We start from the raw sequence: 21,331 nt of genomic DNA, 5'->3' as shown, positions 1-21,331 counted from the left end.
TAAACTGGTATGGTTGTCCTAAATGTTGCCTGAAATGTGACTTCCATAGCAACCTACTAACAATTCACCCAAGCTTACAGAGCTTATTTTTGGCATTTATAAAAAAAGAAAATCTATTATTTCTTTCTGATTACATAAAGCTATAGTGTGTCAATATTTAAAGTGCTCCTATCATATACCCTTTTTAAGAGTGTGCAATCTTACATTTAAGGTGTTTGCTAAACCTCATTTTGTTTCTCTAAGACTCTCATAAGATAATGCTTTTTCATGATTATTTAACCAGTATAACCTCTAGAAAATAATTTATTTAGCATTTCCTGCAGTTCTTTTTGTCATTCTTCCAGACATAAGTCTCCATTCATCTGATCTACAGGTAACACTTTTTTAGCCATAGGAAGTCAAAATTTAACCATCATAAATTCTGCTGTTTTATACATTAAAAATATACTCAGGTTGAAAAAAAAGCCATAACTTTCCATCAAAACCCAAGGAATTTAAATCTTTTTGTCTATGGTACCTAACCCAAAAGAGACACAAACTTAGGTTCAACAATATCTGAGGGACCAATAATAGGAAGCCATCTGTTCAAAAAAATTTTAGTCTCAGGACCCTTTCACACTTTTAAATTACTGAAGACCCAAAAGAGTTTTTCTTTATAGGAGTTATTTATGTGGAGGTCCACTGTATTCAAAATTAAAACTGAGAAATTGTTTAAATATTTATTTTTAATTCACTTAATATATCTTATCAACATAAATAACTATGGAAATAATTAGTTTTTGAAAATTAATGAAAAGAGTGCCACTGTTTTACATTTTTACAAATCTCTGTAATGTCTGGCTTAATAGAAGATAGCTGGAGTCTCCTAGCCACTTCTGCATTCAATCTAAGTTATCCTGGTTCAAGTATATAAAGAAAATCTCTATTCATAACTAGACAGAAAATGGCGGCACACTTTAAAAGCCTTTTCAGACAATTGTGGATACTCTTCTTTAACACTAAATCAAAACTTGACTAGTGGTATCTCTTAAAGGTTAGTCGCAATGTGAAATATGAAACTTGACAATGAACTTTTCATTCTTTTTCACACTAAAATCCATGTACTTTGATTGTATCTTTTACCCATGAGTGATTTCATAACATGATGAATCAGTCATTTGGGAAATGCTGGTTCACCAAGTTATTCAGGTATTCCAACTATTGACACATTTCATTATATACAATATCAGAAATGTCACATTTATTAACATCACTACCAATATTATCAGAAAAGTCTTTTAAGTACCGTGAAGCTGACAACACAGATTTTCTCAAAATCTGATCTTTTCTGGAAAGCTCAATTTTTATCACTAGTAACAAATATTGATAGTTACTTTCCTTGAAGTGTAAGTTCACTTTGTTCCTTTTCATAAAACATGTTCGCCAAATATCCAAGTAGAGATAACCATAGTTTGTTACTTGTTATTTCAAGTAAAAAGATATTCCACGGAAAAGATGCCTAGTTCAGATAGCAATTCCAGCACACAAATCCTTTTCCTGTGCAGCACATACCCATTTTATCATACCAGATGCTTGGGATCAAGATTAATAAAATTAATTTATACCTAAATATAGTCTTGGGCCAGCCCCTGTGAGCCTAATGGTTAAGTTCAACATGCTCTGTGCTTCAGTGGCCCAGGTTCAGTTCCCAGGCACAGACCTACACCACTCGTCTGTCAGTGGCCATGCTACAGTGGTGGTTCATATACAAAAAGCTGAAGATTGGCAATGGATGTCAGCTCAGGGCAAATCTATCTCAGTAGGAAAAAAAAGAAAAGAAAAAGAAAAGGGGAGGGGGAGGCCTGGTCCCATGACCTAGTGGTTAAGTTTGGCGCACTCCACTTCAGCGGCCTTGGTTCCATTCCCGGGTGTGGATCTACACCATTCGTCAGTGGCCATGCTGTGGTGGCAACCCACATACAAAATAGAGGAAGACTGGCACAGATGTTAGCTCAGGGCAAATCTTCCTCAGCAAAAAAACCCAAAAAACAAAAAAACAGTCTTAAGGGAAATGGGCCTTTTTTTTCCCCCCACTGTGAGTACATGGAGGTAAAGAATACAGACTACTAGACAGTTTGGTGCCGCTGTTGTGATTGCTAATAAGAATATCAGCAGTTTTACTCACCATTACTTTTGTACAATGAGTGCAAGGGTCAGCAAAGTAAAAAGCGCATGTAACATTTTATTGTTATTATGAGAACAGTGTTGACCTCAGGGACTCCCAGGGGTTCATGGAGCACATTTTGAGAACTACTGATTTATATGTACCAACAAGTCTCTAAGATACTATAAACTACTGATCCTAAATTCAGTTAACAGAACACCCTAAACTAGCCTCTAAGAATGACTCAGACAGCTAGTGTTTCCAAGGAAAGAAAAAAACAGCAGGCCCAAAGTGTGCAGTAAAGGATTAACCTTAGCAAAGAAAAGTCTGGCTTTTCCCCAGCTCCTGGGAAGTAACCTCTAAGCCCTTGGAATGTCCTGTTTGACAAAAGTGTCTTTGTTTACCTAGGGACCTTGGGCCACAAAGATACTCTAATAATGTGATTCATGGTGAGGGTTTTGGGCCATGCAGTATCAGCTTGACCTCTGGAGGGGATGGAGACTAAGATCAGCCACAGGGGTAGCCAGCCATATGTGACTGACACCCAATAAAAATCTTGGACACCAAGGCTCAGATGGGCTTCCCTGGTTGGTAATACTCCATGCAGGTTGTCATACATTTGCCAGGAGAAATAAGCACTGTCCACACAACTCCACTGGGAGAGGACAACTGGAAGTTCATAGCTGGAAGTCTCCTGGACCTTACTCTATGTCCCTTTTCCCACTGCTAGTTTTTACCTGTATCCTTAAACTGTCGTAAACCATTACCATTGCTGAATTCTGTGAGTCCTTCTAGCAAATTACTGAACCTGAGAGTGGTCCTGAGGACCTCCTGAGCTATGAAAAGTTAGCTACAATCCAACTTCTGAGTATACAAAAGCCAATTCCTCACCTACAAGTTTCTCTACACAAGACATTTAGTTTTGCCCAGGGCCAAAAACTGGTGTGTGTGTGTGTCTGTGTACACGCACGCAGGCTCCATAGATCCATAACTGCCAAACTGCAAATTAACTACCTTCAATCTGCTCGTTTAAAGCAGTTTCTCAACCCCTGCAATATTGACATTTTAGAGCAGATGATTCTTTGTTGGGGGGTGGATGTCCTGTTCCTTGTAGGATGTTTAGCAGCATCTCTGGCCTCTATACAATAGATGCCAGTACCGTCATGCATCACTTAATGACAGGGATATGCTCTGAGAAAATGTGTCATTAGGCAATTTCGTCATCGTGCAAACATCATAGAATGTACTTACAAACTCAGACAATATAGCCTACTATGCACCTCGGTTATATGGTACTAACCTTACAGAACCACCATAGGATATGTGGTCTGTCACTGACTGAAATGTCATTACGTGGTGCATGACTGTGTTATGCTTTCCCTTTCCCCAGTTATAGCAATCAAAAACGTCTCCAGTCATTGAAAAATACTCCCTGCCTCCTGCCACTGAGAATAACTGTTTTGGAGGAAAATCATCCTGGAAGCCTGATCTTACCTTTTTGTTGTTAATGTTCTTTAAAAAAAAAAAAAAGGAATAAATTCCATTTTAGCTCTATCTTCTCACCTTTCCTAAATTTAATTATTTGATAATGGTTCTGAGTCTTACCTACAAACGATACTTGGAAAACAGTACTGAACTAAACTCTTCCTTCTAGGGGACTCAGTCAGATCATAAATTTCAAGAGTGAAGGAAACCTCCAATAATGATCTTTCAGTAAAGACATATATATATCTTCTGTACCTCATGCACATTACTGCACACCAGAGAAGGAAGACAGGCCAGTGTTTCTGAACCTTGGAAGTGCACATCAAAATAACCTGAGATGCTTTTTTAAAAAATATAGGTACCAGAGTCCCATTTCAGATACACCTAATCAGAATTCATTATTCACCCATCAATTATTTGCATGTCCACTATACACAAAACATTATTTTAGGTGATGGGAATACAGTAGTAAATAACAGACATGGTCCTTGCTCTCTTTGAACTCATATTCCAGTAGAGGGAGACAGACCATAAACACATAGACAAACAAACAGAATTACTTCAGATAGTGCTCTAGGAAAATGAAACAGTATAATGGGATCAATTTCCTGCATTCTCACCAATATCAGTAGAGATATTATCAAAGTACTAAATGTGGTACATGAAAATGTTATTTTTGTATTCTAGTATTTAGAAAGCCTGTGACACAATTATATGCCTAAATTCCCTATATGTGTTTGGTGCTTGGCAAAACTGTGGCCCCTACTATTTGGGAAATTCTAAGCTCAAGACTAAATAGGTAAATTCCCTCACAGTTTTAATTCTAACCTCCATTAGTACAAGGAAAACATTAAACTCTTGAAAATGGTAGAGTTTGAAGATTTTTATGAATAAAGAAAAAAAGAGCTCCCACAATCCTAAAGGCAACTGTAGGCAATAAGTAAGAGTAGTCCAGAAACAACATCATCTCCTGCAGAAGTTACTCAAAGGAAAAAACATCCATTGACAAGCTGACAATCACAAGGACTGTTTACAACAGAATCTGGCAAGACTGGGGGAGGGGATTTTTTTTCCTTTCATTTTATACTTCTGTGAAGAACTGGCAACAAAAACCTGAAATACGTAAGTTTTTTGCTCTTCAATTCTTCCTGAGAAGCGAAAAACAAAACCTCTTATATAGCCTTTCCATGGTTAAAAAAAAGTTGAGTACCAAATAAGAAAAAGATCAAACACTTCTCTGTCATATCGAACTACTAAATGGTACAGCTTTAATACACCCAGCCTTTAAGAATTAGGGGGGAAAAAAGAGGTCAGATGCCAGAAGGTGTTTATCTAATGCTTCAACACACACCTTATTCCATATACACAAACAGTAAGCAACCTTGTTCTTCCTGTAATAGTAGTTCTCAAACTGTCGTTTCACAAACTTCACTGACAGCTCCCATGGTTCCTACTGTGCAAACTATATATGGATCTGTCACAAATCTGTAAATATTTTATGCCTGCAAGGAAGTAGCTACTTGGATATAAACAGTTTTTAACTGCCTAAAAGAACAAAGAAGGAATTCCAGAGAAAAAGGCAAATTCATACTCCTCTTAAAGCTCATGGTCTGTCACTGTCATCTCTACACAAGCATTCAGAACAGTCTTAGAAAGTCCTTTCCTTGAGGCTCAAATCTGATGACAAAACTATGTACAAAATCTTCCATAGTTGCTCCGCGCAGCTATAAAGTTCAAGTCCCATAGCTTAGAACACAAGACACTCCAGGAATTGGCCCCAACATACTTCCCCCCAGCCTCATCTCCTGCCATCCCTTCTCAGTCCTCACTCAACTTAATAGCACATGTAAGCTCCTAAGGCATATGATCCCCAATTGAGAAGATGGGAAGGGGCTCACTAACTCTAACATGTATTCTTCAGGAGCTAGAGATGAAAGTCAAATACTAAAGGAAGTTCTTCAAGGTGAAAGGAAGTGACACCAGGTAGTAACTGGAATCCTATGAAGAAATAAAGAATACTGGCAAAAGTAATTACAAATGAAGGAAAAACGACAATATAAAGTAAAAGGCAGTACAGACATATTCTTTACTCTTTTCTTCTCTCGGTTTAAAAGCTAACTGCATAAAATAATTATAAAATTGTATTGTTAGGCTTATAACATATAATGATGTAATACATATGACAATAATAGCACAAAAAAGAGAGAAGGGAATGAAGGTATAATGGAGTTATATCAGATGGCAACTTGAATCCACAAGAAAAAAACAGACTATCAGAAATGGTAAATATGTTGGTTAACATAAAAGACTATAAATGTTTTTCTCATTTTCTCTTTTTTAAAAGACATACACTGTTTAAAGCAAAAATTAAACACTCTCTTGTTGGGTTGATTACATAAATGAATATATATGACAATAATAGCACAAAAAAGAGAGGAGGAAATAGAACTATCTTGGAGCATTATTAGTATTAATCTAAAATAGAGTGTCATAAATTCAGATACATACTGTAATCCCTACATCAAACATTAAGAAAAATAGAACTTAAAGAAATGTAAATGGGAAAAAGAAAATAAATGGTGATGTCACCATGAACGAGTGACCTGTTCCCTTTATCTCTCCCCCTTCAAACAACAACCAAATAGATATGCATCGATCAACAGATGATAACCACACAGCACAACAGGATGCCTGAGAGACCTGCAGAGATAGACATCTGAAGGTGGATGGTCTACGCCCGGGGACGTGGTGGACATAGGTGACACTCTCTGGCTCTCCAGCAGCCCTATGCACACTTGTGACTGCTCTCCTGGCTGGAGCACCAATAGTACCGCTGCGGCCCCAAAGGTGGGAGTCCACCTCATTGCGACTGCAGGACCAGGTGACAGGAGCCCTGAGCCCCACATGATAGCTCTCCTGCCCAGTGAGAGAGCCACAGTGCCGCTGTGGTCCCAGTGAGGGCCCAGGTTCAGACCTGGTGGGGAGGCCCTGGTCACTAAGTACAATCGCTGGTGAAACCTAGGAAGAGGTGGTGGTGGTGGATCTGTGCACCCAGGCAGACGACTTCCTGGCTGCTAAGAACACCCATACTACTGCTGCAGCCAGAAAAGTGGGAGCATGCCTCCATGGAACTGTGGGAGTAGGCAGCAGCAGACCTGAGACCCTGCATGATCACTTTCCCATTTGGTGGGAGAGCCCACAGTGCCACTGTGGTCCCAAAGAGTGGCCGAGGCTCATACAGGCACAGCTGCCAGGGGTCAAGGTGGGCTCAGAATACACAGCTCCTGCCCCTCCCCTCAGTGGCAGCAACTGAATCCGCCACCAGATACTATCATGTGTGAAGGTATAAATCCACTCCATCAAATAGTATGAAGAGGTGTATTAAGGCTCCAGAGCAAAAGGAAAAAGACCAACACACAGAATGAATCCTGAATACACAGAAATTTACAATCTAAATGACCAAGAATTCAAAATAGCTATCATAAATAAACTCAACAAGTTACAGGAAAACTCAGAAAAACAGTTCAATGAAATCCAGAATAAAATTAATGAACAGAGGAAATTCTTCACAAAAGAGATTGAAACTATAAAGAAAAATCAATCAGAAATGTTAGATATGAAAAACACAATGAATGAGATAAAGAAAGATCTGGAGTCCATAAACAACAGAGCTGATATTATGGAGGACAGACTTACCAATTTAGAGGACAGAAATATAGAAATGCTTCAGATGGAGGAGCAGAGAGAACTAAGACTAAAAAGAAATGAAATTCTCTCAGAAATATCTGACTCAATTAGGAAATGCAGCATAAGGTTTATAGGTATTCCAGACGGACAAGAGAGGAAGAAAGGAGCAGAGAGCTTGTTCAAAGAAATAATAGCTGGGAACTTCCCAAACCTGGGGAGGGATATGGAATTACAAGTGAAAGAAACTAACAGAACTCCTAGTGACATCAATGTAAAAAGATCTTCTCCAAGGCACATATCAGTAAAACTGACTTAAAATGTTAAGGGCAGCAAAGCAGAAGAAAATAACCTACAAAAGAACTCCCATCAGGATTTCAGCGGATTTCTGAGCAGAAACCTTACAGGCTAGGAGACAGTAGAAAGATATATTCAAAATTCTAAAGGACAGAAACTTTCAGGCAAGAATACTCTACCCAGCAAAAATAACCTTCAAATATGATGAAGAAATAAAAACTTTCCCAGATAAGCGAAAGCTGAGTGAGTTCATCGCCACAAGACTCCCCATACAAGAAATGATCAAGAAGGCTCTCACACTTGCAAAAAAAAAAAGAAAGGGTTTACAAAGCCTTGAGCAAGGAGATAAATATGCAGACAAAATAGGAAAATTGCAACTCGCTATCAGAACAGGTTAGCAAACACTTAATTATAAAATTAAAGATAAAGAGAAGGAAAACAAGAATATAATCCCATCATTTTAACCACAAACTCACAACACAAAATAGAATAAGTTGTGATAATAACTTAGACGGGGAAGAGGAAAGGGATGGAATCTGCTTAGACTAAGGAAATAAGAGGCTATCAGAAAATGGACTATGTCACCTACAAGATCTATTATACAAATCTCATGGTAACCACTAAACAAATAATCAGAACAGAGAGACAAATGATAAATAGAGAGAAAACAGAGAAAACCTTCAGAGAGAGCCACCAAACTGAATTGGTAGTCTGAAACACACAGGACAAGAAATAAGGAAATAAAGAACAACCAGAAAACAAGTGATAAAATGGCAGCATTAAGCCCTCATATATCAATAATCACTCTAAATGTAAATGGATTGAATTCACTAGTAAAAAGATACAGAGTGGCTGGATGGATTAAAAAACAGCACCCAACAATATGCTGCCTCCTGGGAACACAACTCAGCTCTAAAGACAAACAGGCTCAGAGTGAAGGGATGGAAGAAGATACTACAAGCTAATGGCAAACAAAAGAAAGCAGGAGTTGCAATAATTATATCAAAGTAGACTTCAAGATAAAAAAGGCAAAGAGAGACAAAGAAGGCCAGTCTATAATGATAAAAGGGACATTCCACCAAGAGGACATAACACTTATAAATATACATGCACCTAACACAGGATCACCAAAGTACATAAAGTAACTATTAACTGACCTAAAAGGAGATATTAACAGCAACAGAGTAATAGTAGGGGACCTTAACATCCCACTTACATCAATGGATAGATCATCCAGACAGAAAGTCAACAAGGAAATAGGGCAACTAAACAAAAAACTAGATCAGTTGGACTTAATAGATATGTACAGAATACTCCATCCAAAAACAGCAAAATACACATTCTTCTCAAGTCCACATGGAACATTCTTAAGGACAGACTATATGCTAGGAAACAAGGCAAGCCTCAATAAACTTAAGACTGAAATCATATCAAGCATCTTTTCCGACCATAATGCTATGAAACTACAAATCAAATACAAGAAAAAAGCTGGGAAAGTGACAAAGATGTGGAGACTAAACAACACATTACTGAACAACCAATGGATCATTGAAGAAATTAAATGAGAAATCAGAAAATATCTGGAGACAAATGAAAATGAAAATACACCATACCAACTCATATGGGATGTAGCAAAAGCAGTTCTAAGAGGGAAATTCATAGCAATACAGACCCGCCTTAAACAAGAAAAATCTCAAATAAGCAATCTTAAACTGCACCTAATAGCACTAGAAAAAGAAGAACAAAGCTCAAAGTCAGCAGGAGGGAAATAATAAAAATTAGAGCAGAAATAAATGAAACATAAACCAAAAAAAACAGTAGAAAGGATCAATTAAACTAAGAGTTGTTTCTTTGAGAAGATAAACAAAATTGACAAACCCTTAGCCAGACTCACTAAGAAAAAAGAGAGAAGGCTCAAATAAACAAAATTAGAAATGAAAGAGGAGAACTTACAATGGATACCACAGAACTACACAGGATTATAAGAGAATACTATGAAAAACTATGCCAACAAATTGGACAATCTAGACGAAATGGATAAATTCTTAAGACTCTGACAACCTCCCAAAATTCAATCAGGAAGAAACAGAATCTGAATAGACCAGTCATAAGTAAAGAGATTGAAACAGTAATCAAAAACCTCCCAAAAAATAAAAGTCCAGGACCAGATTGCTTCTCTGGAGAATTCTACCAAACATTCAATGAAAACTTAATACCTATCCTTCTCAAAGTATTCCAAAAAATTGACGATGAAACACTTCCTAACACATTTTACGAGACCAATATCACCCTGATCCCAAAGCCAGACAAGGACAACACAGAGGCAAAACTACAGGTCAATACTGCTGATGAAGATAAATGCAAAAATCCTCAAGAAAATATTGGCAAACTGAATAGCAATACATTAAAAGGATCATACAACATGACCAAGTGGGATTTATACCAGGGACACAGAAATGGTTCAAAATCTACAAATCAACTAATGTGATATGCCACATTAATAAAATGAGGAATAATACCCACAAGATCATCTCAACAGATGCAGAGAAAGCATGTGACAAGATCCAACATCCATTTATGATAAAAACTCTCAATAAAATGGGTACAGAAGGAAAGTACATCAACAGAATAAAGACCGTATATGACAAACCAACAGCCAACCTTATACTCAACAGGAAAAAACTGAAAGCCATCCCTCTGAGAACAGGAACAAGACAAGGGTGCCTGCTCTGACCACTCTTATTCAACATAGTACTGGAGGTTTGGGCTAGAGCAATTAGGCAAGAAAAAGAAATAACAGGTATCCAAATTGGCAAGGAAGAAGTGAAACTCTCGCTCTTTGCAAATGACATGATTTTATATACAGAAAACCCTAAAGAATCCATTGGAAAACTATTAGAAATAACTACAGCAAAGTTGCAAGCTACAAAATCAACTTACAAAAATCAGCTGCATTTCTACTCTAATAAACTAACAGAAAGAGAACTCAAGAATACAATCACATCGACAATCACAACAAAAATAAAAAAATATCTAGGAATAATTTTAACCAAGGAAGTGAAAGACTTATACAATGAAAACTTTAAGACATCATTGAAAGAAATCAATGAAGACATAAAGAAATGGAAAGATATTCCATGCACATGGATTGGAACAACAAACATAGTTAAAATGTCCATACTACCTAAAGCAATCTACAGATTCAATGCAATTCCATTCAGAATCCCAACGATATTCTTCATGGAAATAGAACAAAGAATCCTAAAATTCATATGGGGCAACAAAAGACCACGAAAAGCTAAAGGAATCCTGAGAAAAAAAAGAACAAAGCTGAAGGCATCACAATCCCTGGTGTCAAAATATACTACAAAGCTATAGTAATCAAAACACCATCGTACTGGTACAAACACAGACACACATCAATGGAATAGAACTGAAAGCCCAGAAATAAAACCACACATCTACAGACAGCTAATTTTTAACAAAGGAGCTAATAACATACAATGGAAAAGGGAAAGTCTCTTCAATAAATGGTGCTGGGAAAACTGGACAGCCACATGCAAAAGAATGAAAGTAGACCATTATCTTTCACCATATATGAAAAGTAACTCAAAATGGATCAAAGACTTGAAGGTAACACCTGAAACCACAAAACTCCTAGGAGAAAATATAGGCAGTACACTCTGACATTGGTCTTAGAAGCATCTTTCAAATACCATGTCTACTTGGGCAAGGGAAACAAAAGAAAAAATTAAGAAGTGGGACTTCATCAGACTAAAGAGCTTCTGCAAGGCAAAGGAAACCAGGAACAAAACAAAAAGACAACCCACCAACTGGGAAAAAATATTTGTAAATCATATATCCAACAATGGGTTAATTTTCAAAATATATAAAGAACTCTTACAACTCAACAGCAACAAAATAAACAACCCAATCAAAAATTGGGCAGAGGATATGAACACACATTTTTCCAAGGAAGATATAGAGAAGGCCAATAGGCACATGAAACAATGTTCAACATCACTAATCATGACAGAAACACAAATCAAAACTACAATGAGCTATCACCTAACACCTGCTAGAATGCCTATAATTACCAAGACAAAAAACAACAAACGTTGGAGAGGATGTGGAGAAAAGGGAACCCTCAGACACTGCTGGTGGGAATGCAAACTGGTGCAGCCACTTTGGAAAACAGTATGGAGATTTCTCAAAAGTTAAAAATAGAAATACCATACTATCCAGCTATCCCACTACTGGGTATTTATCCAAAGAACTTGAATCAAAAATTCAAAGAAACTTATGCACCCCTATGTTCATTGCAGCATTATTCACAATAGCCAAGATGTGGAAGCAACCCAAGTGCCCAAAGACTGATGAATGGATAAAGAGGATGTGGTATGTGTGTGTGTGTGTGTATATATATGTGTGTGAATATTACTCAGCCATAAAAAAGACAAAATCATCTCATTTGCAAAAACATGGATGGACTTTGAGGGTATTATGTTAAGCAAAATAAGCCAAAGACAAACACCATGTAATTTCACTCATATGTGGAAGATAAACAAATACCTGGACAAAGAGAACAGATTAGTGGGTACCAGATGGGAAGGGGGGGAGGGTGGGCAGGCATAAGGAGTAAAGGGGCATATATATATGGTGGCTGACAAATAATAATGTACAACTGAAATTTCACAATGTTATAAACTATTACAACCTCAATAAAATAAAAAAAGAAAAAAGGTGATAAAAGAGGAAGAGAAGAACAAAAAAGACGAGATATACAGAAAACAAACTGCAAATGGGGATGCAAATCCAACCATTTCAAAAATAACATTAAATAAGAAAGGACTAAATACTCCATTAAAAAGACAGAGTGTTGGATGGATAAAAGAAGCAACAGCCAAATATGCTGTCTACAGAAGACACTTTAGATTCAAAGATAAAAATAGGATGAAAGGATGTAAAAAGATATAATACATAAACAATAACCATCAGAGAACTGAAGTCGCTATACAAATATCTGACAAAACAGACAAGTAAAAAAAAAAGTTACTCAAGACAAAGAGGGACATTTTATAACACTGAAAGTATCAATTCAACAGGAAGACACAATAAAAATACAAGCATGCAGACCTAACAAAACAGCCCCAAAATAGTGGAAGCAAAAATAAAAGAAATGAAGGGAGAAATAGGCAATTAAACAATAATAGTTAGAGACTTCAATACTCACACTCAATATGGGTAGAAGAAGTAAACAGGAAATCAGCAAGAATACTGATTTTAAACAACACTATTAACCAGTTTGACCTAACTAACATGTATAGACGACTCCACCCAACGACAGCAGAATTCACATTCTTCTCCAGTACGCATGGAATATTCTCCAGGATAGACCATATGCCAGGCCATAAAACAAGTCTCAAACTCAAAAGAATTAAAATGATACAAAGAATTTTCCTCAATCACAATAAAATTAAAGCAGAAAACGACAAAAAGAAATTTGGGAAGTCCATAAATGTATGGATATTAAACAAGACACTTCTAAATAACCCAGGGCTCAAAGACAAAATCACATGGAAACTCAACATATTTTGAGCTGAATGAAAAAAACATACATATCAAAATGTATAGGATAGTTAACACAGTACTTAAAGGCAAATTTATAGCTGTACACATCAATGTTAGAGAAGAAAGACCTCAGGTAAATTTCCATCTTAAGATATTAGGGAAAAAAAGCAAAATAAACCCAAAGCAAGGAGAAGAAATTATAATTAGAGGGGAAATCAATACACTAGAAGGGAGGAAAAATAGAGAAAAATCAATAATACCAATGTTGGTTCTTTGAAAAGACCAACAAAATTGACAAACCTTTAGCTAGACTGACCAGGAAAGAAAGAATGAGGACAAATTACCAAAATCAGGAATAAAAAGGGGTATATCAGTAAGCACCTTAGAGAAAAAAGGATTACAGTCACGTGCCACTTAACCATGGGGATACATTCTGAGAAATGCATCATTAGGCGATTTCATCACTGTGCAAAACATTATAGAGTATATTTACACAAACCTAGATGCATACTTACACAGCTAGGCTATATGTTACTAATTTTATGGGACCACCATTGTATATGCAGTCCATCATTGACTGAAAGGTCATTATGCAGTGCATGACTGTAAAAGTGAATACTATCAACAACTTTATGCCAACTAGTTAGACAATTTAGAAAAAATAAACAAACTCCCTGAAAGACACAAATTACTGAAACTGACTCAAGAGGAAATAGAAAATCTGAACAGATCTATAATAAGCGAAGAAACTGAATTAGTAATTTTAAAGCTTACCACAAAGAAAAGTCATGGCCCACATAGCTTCACCGGTAAACTCTACCAAACATTTAAAGAAGAAATAATACTAATCCTTCACAAACTCTTCTAGAAAAGAGAGGAGGGAACACTTCCCAATTCATTTTATGAGGCCAACATTACTCTCATACCAAAGTCAGACAAAGATATCAAAAGAAAAGAGATATAAAAATCCTCAATAAAATAATATTAAGCCAAATCCAGCGACATACAACAGGCATTATAGTTTGGCTATTCTTCAAACATTAAATCTAAACTTACCAAATGACCCAGCAATTCCACTCCTATGAATCTTCCCAAGAGAAATTAAAATATGTCTACATAAAGATTTATATAAGAATATTCACAGCAGTATTATTTGTAATTGCCAAAAATGGGAAACAATTCAAATTTCTATCAACTGATGAATGGATAAACAAAAAATGTGGTATATCCATACAAGGGAATACTATTCAACAATGAAGAATTAATACATGTAACGTTATGAATGTACCTCAAAAACGTTTATGCTAAGATGCCAGACAAAAAGATCATATTACATGATTCCATTTCTATGCAATGTCCAGAAAAGGTAAATTTATAGAGACAGATCACTAATCAGTGGCTGCCTGGGTCTGACGGTGGGACCAGGAGTGACTGCAAAATGGGGATGAGTTATTGTGATATTGTGATTTTTAATAAGAAATATATATTTGGTCTTCGTCCCTCTTCCTGGCACAAAGCTCCTAAAATCCTTGGAATTTCCTGGGTAGAGAGCAACAAAGGGGTCCCTTGTTGTGTTAATGAGCTAACTTTTGGAAAACATCTAAGGATGGGGGCTGCTTGCCTGGAGAACCAACCATGTGATGAGAGGGTTGGAACTTTCAGTCCCATGTCCCACACCACCCCAGCCCCAGGGAAGGGAGAAAGGTTGGAGATCAAGTTCAATCACCAATAGCCAATGATTTAATCTATCACGTCTATGTAATGAATCTTCTGTAAAAATCCAAAAGGATAAGGTTCAGAGGGCTTCCAGGTTGGTGAACATGTGGAGATTAGGGGAGAGTGGCACTCCCAGAGAACATGGATGCTCCATGCCCCTTCCCACATACCCTGCCCTACGCATCTCTTCCATCTGGCTGGTCCTGAATTATATCTTTCTATAACAAACCAGTAATCCAGTAAGTGAAACGTTTCTCTGAATTCTGTGAGCCACTCTAGCAAATTAACCGGGAACCTTCAATTTACAGCCAGTCAGCCAGAAGCTCAAGTGATAACCTGGACTTGCTATTAGCTTCTAAAGGAGGGATGGGGAAACAGTCTTGTAGGACTAATCCCTTAACCTGTGGGATCTGACACTATCTCCAGGTAGGCAGATTCAGAATTGAATTGAACTGTAGGATACCCATCTGGTGTCAGAAGTGTAGTGAGTGTGGCAGTAGCGTGAGAATAAAGGAGAAACACACAGGAGAACTGAGGTTTACCAAAGCTATCTTTCTGGGTGATGGAAATGTTCTAAAACTGGATTGTGCTCATTGGTGCGTAACTCTTTAAATTTACTAAAATAACTGAACTGTACTCTTAAAACAGGTTTATTTTATGGTATGTAAATTACATCTCAATAAAGTTAAAATAAATCAAAAAAGGAGCCACTGGTTTAATCAATCACTAGAGCTGAATCCATCTTCAAAGGCTGATCAGCTGTACAGGATCTTTGTTGTAGCCAGCAGAACAAAAAAACGACTGAATTTTAGATGGAGAGAGCTGAAGTGGGTAAAAGGAGGATTTTCTTACAGGGTTGTTAGGCACATAGGAATGTGGAACCATTGCAAGCTATACAAATTCAGCACGTTTTAGAATCGATGTTGTTCAAAGAGAAGGTTATTGGAAGGGTGGGTCAGATTTGTTTCCAAGGATAATAAGAGGATACATGGAAAAAAATAGAAAAAAATTATATATACTTAGCCTTAACAAATGACAATGGAGAGGAATTTTCACTTTTTTTTTTTTTTGGTGAGAAAGATTGCCATTGAGCTAACATCTGTGCCAATCTTCCACTATTTTATGTGGGATGTCGCCACACTGTGGCTTGATAAGCAGTGCCAGGTCCACACCTGGGATCTGAACACGTGAACCCCCAGCCACTGAAGCAGACCAATGCAAACTTAACCACTACACCACTGGGCTGGCATCCACGTTTTCACTATTTTAATCAAAGAAATGCAACTCAGAAGACCTTGATTTACTGCTTTACATTGATTTGAAGTAAGCAATATTTTAAAAGTAATATTGTAATATATGGCTTACCCAACTAGAAATAAGCCTTGTTAAGGCTGAATTCTGTAATGAGTGTTGCTCACTTGGTTTTGCCCAATCTGAGCATTAGGACCTTGATTAATAGATAGTGTCCACCCAGACACTAATACGTAACAACGTGTGGGAGCACGGAGAGAAGTGCAAAAAGAAGAAAAATAAGAAATAATACATCTAAATCTCAGATGAGGATATGATTCAGAGTATAGTAAAAGAATAGTCTAAGAAAGAAAAACACATTTATTCCTCTGGGTCAAAATAAGAAAAACAAAGAGAGGCAGAAAGCAAAGCGTAAACATAAATGATTTGCAAAAAGGAAGGGGATCAATAAGAAAGCTTACATGGACAGGTAGACTTCTCTTTTCTTAGCACATTAGGAGATACAACTATATGTTTAAATGGAGAAAGGCAGAAATTAAAGATTAATGGATACAGAAAAGATATGATGAGGATTGCTAAACAGCCAGAAAGGTGAAATCGAAGTTAGACATCAGAAAAGTGGAGTATATTCAGGTTGGTTTCATTACTTTCTTCACCAATTTTCAGTGGTCCCAGGCTGAAACAGAGAATACACATGGTAGAAGTAATCCACAGGCTGACTGAGAAAGTCAAGGGTAGACAGGAGTTTAAATTGTTTGGGTAAATGATCATTTACTGAGAAACTACTATATATTAGACGCTTTATCAAAATTCCCACAATCCAATGAAGACACTGCCATGCCCATTTTACAGATTAAAAATATTCAGAAAGTGGAAACAATCTGATATCCATCATGCGATGAATGGATAAACCAAACATGGTATATCCATGAAATGGAATATTTTCCAGGAATAAAATAAAGTTCTAATACATGCTACAATATGAGTGAACTCTGAAAACCTTATAAGTAAAAAAGCCAGTCACAAAAGACTACATATTACACAATGCCATTTATATGAAGTGTCCAGAATAGGCAAATGTATTAGAGACAGAAAGTAAATTAGTGGCTGCCTAGGGCTGAGGGAAAGGAGGGGAGGTTAGGAGGAATGCAAGTGACTGCTAGTGGGTACGGGGCTTCTTTTTGAGGTGATAAAAACGTTCCAAAATTAGATTGTGGTGATGGTTGCACATCCCTGTGAATTTACTTAAAAAACCCCATAAAACTGTACACTTTAAATGGGTAGATTTTGTGGTATGTGAATTATATATCTCAATGAAGACGCTAAAAAAACAAATTCAGGCTCAGATTTAGTTTCTTCGCCCAAGGACACGGTAAGAAAGTAGCAGAGCTGCACAAATTTCTCAAGTCAAAGTCCTTTTCAACACAATAGTAGCTACCATTTAACAAGCGCCAACTATGTGCCAGGGGTTTTACACACTCATTTAATTCAACAATTCTGGGAGATAGAATTTACTTCCCTTTTCTAGGTGAGGATACTCAAGTGAAATAACTTGCCCAAAGTCACAGAGGTGATAAATAAATGAGCCAGAATTAAAGCAAGTACTCTGTCATTTTAGAAATTCAATTAAGACTGTAATCATTGTTTGCCATATCCATGTATGACATCCACTATTATTTACTTAACATTTTTCTTTAAGTCGTTTGCTTCTCTTGCCTGACAAAGCCACAGGAAAGAATGGAGCTATAACCTGACAGGGTAATACTGGGACTAAGGACAGGAGTAGAAAAGGTAGAGGATAAGGATATAAGACTGACAACAGCACCAAGGGGAGGAAGTGCAGGTAAAGCTCCCACTGAGAAACAAGGCTTGGTGAGAAAAGGGTACAGCCTGATAAAGCGTGGGAAGGGAAAGAATGGACAAGTCGCAAGAGACAGAAGACTGAGATGAAGGGGAAGAGACTGAAGGTGTGTATAAATTAGGCGTTGAGGTTCAAGAGGCTGGGCCAAAAGGACTAAAAGAAAGGAGGGTGAGGTAGAAAAGCAGAAATGAAAGCGGAAGATGGGTAGGGATGGGGTGATATTTGGAGGAGGGATGGGTGTTGAAGAGGATAAAACGAAGAACAAACCTACAGAATGGTTAATATGAAAGGTTGCAATGGGGTGAGGTGGGAGACCCCCAAATAGGCCAGAGGAAAGTGAGATGAAGCAGGATACCAGGCTATTCTCGAGTCTGGGCTTAGAAGCAAGGAAGTGTCAGTTAAGATCTGGTAATCAAAGTAGACAGGTCACCCACATTAAATCTCAAGAAACACACTAGTAGTAAAAGCTGTCCCACACTTCAGAAAACACAACTCTAACCAATACTGCTCAAATCAGGAATTTAAGGCTTCTCAAGAGGTCAGTGTGTGGCCAAAGCGAACCTAGCAGACTAGGTGAACTACGTTCCAACACAGCAAACTCAGGTTACCCAGGGGTGAAGAAGTGGGAGAACCAACAATGAAAGACACTGCAGTCAGAGAAAAGAAATTCCAAGTTCAAACCTGTGGCTCCAAGATACTGAGGAAACTTGAAGGTGAGCAAGTAAGGAGTTCATTTGACTTTATAAAAGAATCTGGAAGCCTTAAAAGGTGCAACATCACTAGTGAGTTAAAGAAAATACAAACAGGTTGATTACTGACATTTCAAAAGCACTAATTCAATAGCCAAAACATAGGAGGGTCTAAAACCAATGATGCACGAGGGCATGCAAAATAATCCAGGTATTATTGGACTATCTGTAATAGTTAACCAGTCAGTACATCTAAATTTGAGTGAAGGTGATATACAGAAATTTAGCCTTATGATAAAAGATAAGCTGAAAAATAATGTTTTATTAAGAGACTGTATTTAAAACAAAAATATTTTAGAATAAGTTTCTTTAGAATAACAAGGTCACTCATTGTTAAATGAGTAGATTAATAATTATTTAACATATACACAATCTTCCAGTACATTTCTACGTACATCAGTATTATATCTCATTTACACCTCTTGACTAGTTTCTAAATTGGGAAATACGCCAACAGGCTTCCCTCTCATTGTCCCTGCTATAATATCAAATAAGAATGTCTGAAAGGTTACAGCCCTGTGTCCTCATGTATTGAAGTCTCTTGATTCCAGACATCTCTTATTTGAGCCATTCAAGCTCTCACAGATACACTAGTTTCTAACTACCTGCCTATACCTTGGATTAGGCTACTTACTGGATCTACCTGACTCATACTACACTTGCTGGTCTGATCTATTCTCCTGGTTTTCAACTCCACTGCTCACCCTTGATGCTGTAGTTTGCTTTTACATCCCTTAAAAGTCAGCTGTTGTTAATCCTCTAAATCCAACTAACTCCATTTTTCCAGAATGTGGTTGTCACTTGCCTAGCTGTTTACAGTTCTCCCAGGGACACTCTTCTCACTCTTGGCATGACTCTGTCTGACACTCTAGAACTACAAACTGCCTAGCATGTAAGCTTTCAAAAAGTGCAGGAAACCTCTCACCATTCAGAGAAGTTTCCAATATAGAAGCCTCTTGTTTACCCATCTACATATACACGCACACACAGATATATAAAATCTTTCAAAATCCTGTTTGAATTATCTGATTCTATCCTAATTAATTTACACTAATAAGAACATAATACTAAAGACAATAAGTAGGTCCTTTCTGACTTTCACTATTTCTAATTCGAAAGTTCCCTCAAAAGGAAAAGAGGGAAAAGGAAATGCAATCAATAAGATATTTCTTAAAAAAAAAAAACAAACACACTTTAGTTAACTGCAGGAAAAGTTTAACAATATAATCTGCACCAAGACTAAGATTTGCAAATCTCCTAAATAAAGTACTTGATTCTTTCTTAGTGGTAGACATTAAAAAAATATATACAAACAAAATACTCCCATGTAACACAAATCTACCAAAAATGTACTTGTAGTTTTTGCTCCTCTAAAACGATATTTTATACAGACTATGTATGGCTCTTGTCTACTAAAGATGAGAGAGAACATTACAGGAGAAACATGGGTAAATAAAATCCCATTAAAATAAACTTCAAGAAGGACCCCCAACTTTACCGTTGCGTTCAATTAGCCATTTCTCCCTTGATGCTCTCGAAGCATCGGTAAAATAATTGCCCTTAGCTAATTCCATCTTATCCCATACTAGAAGGCAGAGACCCTGTTTTACACATAAATGGATCCCCAGTATCAAGGACCAGCAGGTAGTAGGCATACAAATGGTTATTATCTAATAAAACAATCAGCATATTAATTATAACCATTTCCATGAAAATTATTACAAAGAAAACACAGTATTTATATACTGTATAAGTTCTAGAAGTCAACAGTTGAAGATTAACCTACCATATGAATGAGTTTAAAAACACAAAATAGTACAAACTAAGGACAATGATACCCAAATTAGAATTCGGTTAATAATCTAAGTAGTTATATTGACTAAAGTAACAGTGGATGTTGTAACACATAAATCCCATAACTGGCATAACGTAATAGTTTATTTTTATTTCATTCTTACATTAAGTCCAAAACTCCATGTTAATGATCAGCTCGGAGCATGAAGAGGCTGGAGATGACCCAAGCTGACAGAAGTTCAGCCCTCTTGGATCCATCATTTCCAAAGCTGCTCTGGCAGACAATACCCAGCCAGCAGGTAGAGAAAAGAGAGGATCGTTCATAGGGAGGTCTCTATTTGCCAGGGCTGAAGAAACACTCAACACTTCTGCTTAATTTTCTATGGCCATATCTCTATCATATGGTCATTCCCAAACACAAGAGGGGGCCGGTAAATGTAAGTTAGTTGAGATCCAAGAGAAATGGAAACAAGCTTGGTGAAGAGCAAGCCAGTCTTTACCACAAGAGGTTTTAAAATACAGATTCTGGGGCATTATCCCAGATGATCCTCATTCAGAAAGTCTAACAGGACCCCAAAAATCTGTATTTAGGCTGGCCAAATTATTCTGATGTATGACCAAATTAAGAATTACTGGCTTAGGAAGTAAAGAGCTTGGGACAAATAGGAAAAACATTTCCATGAAAATGTTTAAAACAATGTGCTGGATAAAAAAAAAGCTAAAAGGTGATGAAAAAATTAAGCTTTTGTGTCTAAGGTGCAACTTGGGAAATTCTTCGCT

The 21,331-nt window shown here is 37.1% G+C and overlaps 2 protein-coding genes across 7 annotated transcripts in view; both read right to left on the bottom strand.

Moving 5' to 3' along the window:
• Nucleotides 1–20,331, bottom strand: part of LOC100063697 (prothymosin alpha) — a 38,021-nt gene extending 17,690 nt beyond the window's left edge. The window contains exon 1 of the mRNA XM_023621281.2: nucleotides 20,256–20,331. Within this exon, the coding sequence (XP_023477049.2) occupies nucleotides 20,256–20,331 (76 nt within the window). The remainder of the gene's footprint in view (nucleotides 1–20,255) is intronic.
• Nucleotides 1–21,331, bottom strand: part of ANKRD28 (ankyrin repeat domain 28) — a 200,663-nt gene that overhangs the window by 162,884 nt on the left and 16,448 nt on the right. The window lies entirely within an intron of this gene.

Source organism: Equus caballus, chromosome 16 (assembly GCF_041296265.1).
Source record: "Equus caballus isolate H_3958 breed thoroughbred chromosome 16, TB-T2T, whole genome shotgun sequence".
In the NCBI taxonomy this organism is placed as follows: Eukaryota; Metazoa; Chordata; class Mammalia; order Perissodactyla; family Equidae; genus Equus; species Equus caballus.
This window is presented reverse-complemented; position numbering and strand designations above follow the sequence as displayed.